The sequence below is a fragment of the Manihot esculenta genome, chromosome 4 (assembly GCF_001659605.2).
Source record: "Manihot esculenta cultivar AM560-2 chromosome 4, M.esculenta_v8, whole genome shotgun sequence".
Lineage (NCBI taxonomy): Eukaryota > Viridiplantae > Streptophyta > Magnoliopsida > Malpighiales > Euphorbiaceae > Manihot > Manihot esculenta.
In genome coordinates this window covers 33,014,440-33,023,609 of record NC_035164.2, presented here as the reverse complement: position 1 = coordinate 33,023,609, position 9,170 = coordinate 33,014,440, and the positions used below count along the sequence as shown (strand labels likewise).

The window sequence follows — 9,170 nt, the reverse complement described above, 5'->3', positions numbered from 1 at the left end:
ATATAATTTTTAAACTCAATTAAAAAGTTACTTATTATATTAAAATATAACTATTTAGTCATTTTATTATACATATTGATAAAATCTGTTGAATGTAATAAATATACTTTTAAATTTAATCTCTAATATTTTAAATAAAATATAAAAATGTCATTCACATTTTATTATTATAAATTATTTAGTCAATTGACTAATGAAAATATTAATAGAATGATTAAACAGTTGTATTTTTAAATAAAGTAAAAAAATATTATAATAATTTTCTTTCATTATTTTTATTCTTAATTTTTTAAATTAAAAATTATAAATATTTTTTATTATTCAAAAATCACAAAAAATATTTACTATTATAAAATTAAATAACATTTTAATAAATTATGACTTATTTGAATTTGAAGATAAAATTCAGAGATTTTTCCCAAAATAATCAAACTAATTAAATCTATTTGGAATTAAAAAAAAAAAAAAAACTTGAACGATCGTCCAATGTGTGTTAAAATGAAAATTTTTGTTACAGATAATTGAAGTCTCACGAAGAAATGACAATGGAGCGTGTGTGAGTGAGCGAGCTAGACATGGTGCAAGATAGACATGGTCATAGTTCCGTCAACTGATTTTAATTCCTAATATATAAGCAAGTTTAATTATCAAATAATTAAGTTTAAATTTATTTTTAACTTGTAAAAGATATTTTTTATATATAAATGTAATATCATTTTATTTTTTTATCACGTACAATAGATACATTTTAATAATTTATTTATTTAATAATATTTAAAATTTATATTTTATTTAAAATTTTTAAATTTAATTTTTTTTAATTGAAATTAGATTGATGATTCATAATTTTAATTTAATTAAAAAATGAAATTAAAACAATAAAAAATCAGAATCATAACTGTTTCAAAATTAAATCGAAACCGTTAATAAACTAAAATCGTCTTGAACTTAACTGATTTTAATTCAATTGAAAAAATAAATTGAATTGCCAGTTCCAAATTGAAACCGGCCCATGGTACGTCTAGCGCAAGAGATGAATAGAATATCAGCAATGTGGCCACTCCTGTAGCGTCTCTGTCGGCAATTTGGATCATGTGCCAATTTATTGTCTATTTCTAACAGCCCATTCACATGTGAGGAATTATCAACCTAATAGAAACGACAATAATGTAGAAAAAAATAAATAATTAGCGGTTTGATTTAAATATGTGGACTTTCGGATAACCCTCAAGTCTTATTCAACATATGAATAGATGAAATATTTAAGGATGCAAGATTTCAAATTTATTATCTATCATTCACATCTCCCAACTACCCATCAACGTATATAATATTGATGGTGGTAAATTAATCAATGTCGATGCATCCATGTCCTTATCAATTAATTATTTCTTATTTATTTATTCAGAGTGCCTATTATTTCAATACATATAGCGACAAGACTAATATTTAATATAAACAATTAAGAAGATAAACCAATCTTTTATTATATATATTGTGTGTCTGTACTTGTGGAGGCTTCTATTGAAAACAATCGAACCTGTCTTTATTCTTTCTATGGTCTGCCATAACTAATAAAACTCATTAATATTGTTTATTACTATTTACTATTATTATTACTCCCTATGAATATTTTGTTTTTAGATTTAGATTAAATTTATAATTTTCACCCTTTGAAGAGTTTTGAATTTTAGTTTTTAATTTTTCAAGGAAATTTCTCATGTGAAAAAAAATATATATACAATTGTTTAAACATATATCAAGCAACTTCCAGCCTGTTTCCTCTTTCTCTATCAATCCTATACGTCCCTGGACATTAAATACTCCTCCAGTCCACTCTCTCTCTGTGTCTTTCTATCTAATATCGTCGAGGACGAGATGCCGGCGAGTACTGAGTTCCCCGGAGGACAAGTCGCGGAGCACACGTCAGCTGAGGATTTACTCAAGAAATTTTCATTTGAAGAACTAGCAATTGCAACTCGTCATTTCTCCAACAAACGAGTTCTTGGCATCGGTGATTTTGGTGATGTCTATGAAGGAAACCTCCCAAGTGGTGAGCTCATTGCTATTAAGAAACTTAAATATATGCAGGATGGTGAGCAGGAAGAAGAAATCGAGAATCAGATTAAGGAGGTCGGCTCTGTGTCTCACCCAAATCTTGTTAAGCTGGTTGGCTACTGCTGCGAGGAAGCCGATAGACTGCTTGTATTAGAGTTTGTTCCCAACAAATCTTTGAAATTTCATCTGAGTGGTGAGTCCTAAGATACATTTTGGATTGTTATTATATGATTGCCATCTTACAAATAATAAACGATATCATAGATGAAAAGAAAAGATCAAAGTTGAAGTGGTCAATAAGAATGGAAATTGCTTTAGGCTCTGCGAGAGGTTTAGCATATCTGCATGAACAATGTGAGTAATCTTATATTAATCAAGGCTTACTATGCTCTTTTTGCAATTAAGTTTTCATCTATTTTCATTTTTTAACTTCTCATTATTTTTCCGTTTATGTTTATTTAGGTAATCCTAAAATTATCCATCGAGACATTAAATCCGATAATATTTTTCTAGACAGTGACTTTAAATCTAAGGTATGATAATTTTTTTTTTATTTATAAAAAAAATAGAATAATTTAATGGTAACAAATAAAACTTTTCATGCATAGGCATTCATGCATTCTACATATGATGTTGCATATCTTCCCTGCATTCTTTCTCGATTTTTCTTTCTGTTTTTAAAATTATTTATTTTGAAACAGCTGTTTATTTTCAGCATAAATTTCAATAAACATTAGAGCGAATGATTTTTTTTTTTAATAAACTTTTTTATTGTTTAAGTGCTAAATATAGTTAAGATATCACTTAATAAAAAATTAAACAGCAAAGTCTCAGAATTAAATTTATTTTAAATACATATATACGTAATGTGTTATTATTCACAATAAATGAATCTTATACTAATTTACTTAATATGGATAAAATTTTTTTTTCTTTTCAGGTTGCTGATTTTGGGCTTGCTAAAATTTTTCCAGAAATTAATATCAGACACATTCCTGCCGATAAAAAAGAGGCTACCATGTAAGATTTGATTTATAAATATATAGTACTTTTGCTTGTAGATTATAATTACATGGTTATTATTTTTTATCTACTTCTACAAAATAGATTTTTTATTAAAAAAAGTTAAAAAGAAAACCAAGGATCTTGAATTCTCAGCCGAGAGATTGGAGCACAAAATGGGCAGCGCTGTTTTGGGCTTAGACTTTATTTATATATATATATATAAAATTTCTTAATGCAAAATTTTTAATACTTGTTAAACATGCAGTTATACGGATTCAGAAAATTCCAATGAAAAATCGGATGTTTATTCTTTTGGAATTATACTTCTAGAACTCATCAGTGGAAGAAAAATTCATGAAAGTAATCTTGATATCGTGAATTGGGTAAGCAGCCAGCAAAATCCTTTCTCATCAACAAAATCAAAAAAATAAATAAAATAAATTATGAAGTTATTATTATTATTTATGTTTTATATTTATCTGTATTAAAAAAATAATAAAAGATAATTATTCAGGCGAAACCTCTAATGACAAAAGGAGATTCAATAAATGTGGATTACAAGAGCTTAGTTGATTCAACATTGAAAGAAGATTACGATCAAATAGAAATGGAAAGAATAATTTATTGTGCAGCTGCTAGCCTATACAGTCCATCCTCAAAACTAAGGCCAACAATGGGACAGGTATACTTCAATTTATTTGATTATTTAATCATTCATTTTAAATTTTAAAAAAATATTTAAAAAGAGAGAATTAATATAAAAATTATTTCAATTAAATTCTTAGATTTTATATAGAAAATAATAAATGTGTTATGAAATGCAGATAGTTAGAACTCTTGAAGGAAAAATGCCACATAAGGAATTATGGGTTGTGGAAGGTAACAAACACTTTCCCACAATAGTATACTATTTAATGATGATTATATAGCTTACAGTTTGGTAGTTATTCTCTGTTTACAGGAACGCAGTCAGCTTCTAATGATGATTATAAAGCATATGAACTGAAGACATATAAATATTCAGAACTAGCACAAGCAACTGGCCATTTCACCAACGGTAGACTCCTCGGCGGCGGGGGCTTTGGTTCTGTCTATAGGGGATCCCTTCCGAGAGAGAAAGAAGTAGCAATTAAGAAACTTAATTATGAGATCAGTGGACAGGAACAAGAAGAATTTGAAAAGGAGGTTAATGCCGTTGGCATTGTGCGCCATGGAAATCTTGTTAAGCTGGTTGGCTACTGCAATGAAGACTCTGACAGATTGCTTGTTTTAGAGTTTGTCACCAACAAATCCTTGAGATATCATCTAAATGGTAAGTCCTTTTCACATGTTCATCACACATGCGAGTTGCTCCACATATCCCTTTCGGTGTTTAGACGTAATCGCAATGGTGGGAAAATATCGAATTCGAACACCTAACACGCGATATAAATGCCTTTACCACTTAAGGATATAGTGCAGAACTATATAAAGCAATTTTATTATTGTTTCATTGGATTGGAATGGAATGGAATTTATATAATTGAAAAATAGGATGTATTTTATAAAATTTCAAAAAGACTTCCCTGTGTAATTTGGATTGTTGGTTATATAATGCTAAATGGCAATGCAGATGAACAGCGAAGATCAAATTTGAAATGGTCAGAGAGAATGAAAATTGCTAAAGGTTCTGCAAAGGGATTAGCATATTTGCATGAAGAATGTGAGTAATAGGCTTTTTAGTTTTTTTTCTTTGAGTTTTAACTCTATTTTCTTATTAAATATTTTCATTCTCTATTGTATTTTCAGGTAATTCTAAAATCATCCATCGTGATATTAAAGCTGAAAATATACTTCTTGATGAAAATTGTAAGCCAAAGGTAGAATAATCAATTTGACAAATTAATTAAAGGTGGAGTAATTAATTTAATAATTAAAGGCTTTTTAGTTAATTTGATAATTAATTTGAACTATTATTTTGTTCAGATTGCAGATTTTGGACTTGCAAAGTTTTTTCCAATAACTAATAGTGTCACTCACATCAGCTCTCGTTGGAAGGGAACCAACGTGTAAGAAACTTGATTGAACACTGCACTGAATTAAAATTAGTCAATTTTTTCCTTCCTGTGTTATAATCAATCTGTTTTAATTTTAGTTCTAGAATAGTAAGAAAGTGAAATTAAAAAAAAAAATTAAAATCTAATTTTTGTAGTGCCATGATTCTGACATACTAGAAAAATTTTTTAATTTTATATGCAAATTGCAGCTATGCAGATCCAGAAAATTACTATACTCAACAAGGAAAATCTATTCAACAACTTTCTGACAAATCCGACGTCTATTCTTTTGGTGTTGTGCTTCTAGAACTTATTTCTGGACGTGTTGTGCTTCTAGAACTTATTTCTGGAAGAAAAATTAACGATGAACATCAAGTTGATATTGTGAAGTGGGTAAGATACTTCTCTGTGATGGTGCAAATATAATATTTTACATATTAAAAAATTAGACCTACTACTTGTTTTGTCTCAGGCAAAGCCTTTGATGATCAAAGGAGATTCAGTCGAAATCAATTACAGTAGTCTTGTTGATTCCACATTGAAAGGACATTACGATAAAAAAGAAATGGAAATAATGATTTATTGTGCTGCTGCTAGTATATATCGACCTGCTAAACTTCGACCAAGAATGAAACAGGTAATAAAAATTTGCAAATCAAACATTATTTTCCACAAATTGTCTGTCTTTCAAAGCATTTAAAATTTGAGAATTGGAAGATTGCATAATCAATGGTTCACCTTATTCAATGCAGATAGTTGAAGCTCTTGAAGGAAACATGTCTCCCAGTGAATTATGGGCTGTGGAAGGTAACACTCTCCCACGAAGAAATATTTGCAGAATGTAATTCTTTTTCTTTTTTGTTTATTATATATAGCACTAGTATAAATTACCCCATTTCTTCTGTAATCCAGATGTTAAGTTTATATCTCGAAAGCTAAATGAAACGGAACTGGAGCCTCCTTCATTGCTGAAGAAATTTGATTTTCGTTTTCTAGCCGAGGCAGCTGGTGATTTCTCAGGAAAACACCATCTTCGACAGCATGACTTGTGTCCAGTCTATAAGGGAGTGCTTCCAGGTAGTGATCAAAGAAAGGTGGCAATTAAGAGACTTAAGTACGAGTTCTCTCAACAGAATAAACAGGAATTCGAGAAGGAGATTATGGCCATTAGCAATGTTAATCATCGAAATATTGTTAATCTAATTGGATACTGCAGTGATGAGGAAGACAATAGACTGCTTGTTTTTGAGTTTGTAGCCAACAATTCCTTGAAATTTCATTTACATGGTGAGTCTTTTTCACCTTAATAAATTTAATTTTCAACAACAAAGATTCTACTGGTCTTAAAGGTATCATTAATATTGCAGAAAATGGAGGATCAACTATAGAGTGGACAAGGAGAATGGAAATCGCCAAAGGCGCGGCCAGAGGATTGAAATATATGCATGAAGACAGTCCGTATTCTTTGTGTGGAAGCTTATATATTTATTTATTTATTTATTATTTTTTGTTGATATTGTTTTATTTTCAGGTGGACACAAAATTTTACATTTGTATGTCAAGTCCGATAACATTCTTTTGGATGATAAATTTATACCAAAGGTAAGGAATATTATACATTAAAATTTTGCTCAGTAATATTTTTGCATAAATTTTGACGTGCTTTTGCCAAAAGATTCAACAAAAATTATTTTGAAGCTTTAACTTATGCAGACATCTTAACACCGTTAAACTAATTAAATCTCAATATTATGTTCAGCTTGCAGAATTTGGAAGTGCCAAGATTTTCCCGGATTCTGTTACTCATCTCTCTATCAGCAAAATTATGCAAAATTCCGGGTAAATAGATTTTCTAAATTTTTGTTGCATTAAAGCTATGAGATAGACATTTGGGGACTTGGGATTAGGAAGAAGAAACAAATTAAAAGAAAGTTAGAATATACTTTCACTTATTAATCCAACTCCAAATGCAGATATATGGCTCCTGAGTATCAATCTACCAGCAAGTTGACTGATAAGCTTGACATTTATTCCTTTGGTGTAATTCTTTTGGAGTTGATTACCGGGAAACAACCAGTTGGTCATTTCAGTGGTCACAAGAACATGGTTAAATGGGTACGTAGGCTATTCTATAATTGCAATTTAATTACACAAGAAGCTTAGCGGCTTAATTAAGTGTATAATGGCAATCCTAATTTTGATTAATTTCATGCATGAATATTCAGGCTAAGCCACTGCTCTCACAAAGTCCATTGGAAGGAAAGGACAAGTTCGATTTTGTTGATAAGAAATTACAGAATAAGTACGACACTGAACAAATGGGTCGAATGGTTGCTTGTGTTTTAGCTTGTGTAGATGATAATCCAGAACGTAGGCCACGAATGAGTCAGGTAATTCTGCAAAAATATAATTCCACAGCGTAGACCTCGACATGTTCTGTTCTTCTCTCAATGTGGTCATTTGGATTGCTAACCCTTACCCTTTATTTTCATGCAAATTGCAGATACTTGATGTTCTGGAAGGGAATAGAAGTTTGGACGAAACAATCCTGTTTCTAAATCTGAACCTCTGATGACATCCTTTGATGGTGTAAAAGACACTCTTTTTGGCTTCTCATCAGATTTTTCATTTCAAGAATGTGATTTAGAATCTTAGATTTTTTGACTTAGAAGTTAAGAATTCAGGGGTGTTTGTTATTTTGACAGATTTTTGACGGATCATTCCATCTGAAACGTTAGCAGAATCTATCTAATAACTAATTTATCGCTAATTTATTGAAAACTTAGGTGATAAAATATAGCCTTTGAAAGTTTATCAAAAATATTAAAATTATTTTAATAAAAATCGTCCCAAATTCACAAGAAATATTAAGATTATTTTATGAAAGTCCTCGTAAATTTATTGAAAAATTATTTATATTTTTAATAATATTTATTATTGTTAATAAAATAATTTTTTATTTTTATTTAAATAATTCTTTATATAATCTAAATAACTTAAATTTAAAAAGCATATTCAATATAAATTAAACAACATTCATAATGATTATAATTAATATGTTTATACACACAAGTATTTCACAATTTTTAATGTTAATAGTATATACATATTTGAATCTAATGAAAATTATTATATAATTTAACTAGATTTAAATTATTATATATATTTAATCAATATTAATACCGTATGATGATAACTTATCAGGAAATTTTCATTAAAAATTTAAGAGAAAAAATGTTTCATCGACATAAATAAGTAATAAATATAAAATAATTACCAACACTTTAAAAATATTATTAATGTTTAAATATTTAAATTAAAAATATAAATCAAACTTATTTACTAAAAATATCAGTAGTCACGGACATTTTTCTAGTATTCCGTACAAAAGAGCTCCCATTTTGAATTTATTATGCAATAGTAAAATTGCATTAAAAAGTTCAATCTGACCATAGCTCAAAATATATAGAAATTAAACCAACACATATTTAGCCCGTTCACATTACTATGAATTATATAAATTTAACCAAATAGCATAGTTTAGATCCAAATAAAAATATTGGGTAGCCAAAAATCCAATCATACCGACCGATCGACACCATTAAACTGTACCTAATTGGAAATAAGAACAAACCAATTGAAAATCCAAAAATCCACGCAATATTCGAAAATAATTGCCAAACCACCTATCAATTAATGCTATGATTTACATGCATATGGTTGGATATACAACTCCACCAAGTTGACGTTAGGTCTTGCTCTATATATTTTAAAATTTGGACATTCAGATGAACAAATTAAATAAAGATTTAAGGATGCAAGATTTCAACTATTCAAAAGGATGAATTAATGTCATTATCAATTAATTATTTCTAGTTTATTTAGTACATTAAACAAATATGCATCCACTTCTTTATATTGAATTTTATAATATTGGGATGGTTTCATTGGTCTTTCAAGATTTGTTTGATGTTTATGTTCAATCTCTTTCAAGATCGTTGCATAATCTCTTTTTAAGATCTATTGATATTTATGCAATCTCAATTACATGCGGTGATACTCATTTTGTAC

At 28.6% G+C, this 9,170-nt stretch overlaps 1 protein-coding gene across 2 annotated transcripts; it reads left to right on the top strand.

Moving 5' to 3' along the window:
- Positions 1-1,657: 1,657 nt before the first annotated feature.
- LOC110612729 lies at positions 1,658-7,869 on the top strand. Of its 2 annotated transcripts, XM_021753502.2 has the most exons (20): positions 1,658-2,251; positions 2,323-2,412; positions 2,999-3,078; positions 3,329-3,446; positions 3,578-3,745; positions 3,888-3,942; positions 4,025-4,375; positions 4,676-4,765; positions 4,852-4,922; positions 5,029-5,111; positions 5,309-5,492; positions 5,572-5,736; positions 5,852-5,906; positions 6,012-6,386; positions 6,467-6,553; positions 6,631-6,701; positions 6,859-6,938; positions 7,073-7,214; positions 7,325-7,489; positions 7,603-7,869. In XM_021753502.2, exons 2-20 carry the CDS (start codon positions 2,404-2,406, stop codon positions 7,669-7,671), a joined length of 2,418 nt encoding a protein of 805 aa, XP_021609194.1. In that variant the 5' UTR covers positions 1,658-2,251; positions 2,323-2,403; the 3' UTR covers positions 7,672-7,869. The 2 variants fall into 2 exon arrangements, with proteins under 2 accessions (XP_021609194.1, XP_043811670.1); XM_043955735.1 differs by lacking the exons at positions 1,658-2,251; positions 2,323-2,412; positions 3,329-3,446.
- The last annotated feature ends 1,301 nt before the right edge of the window (positions 7,870-9,170 follow it).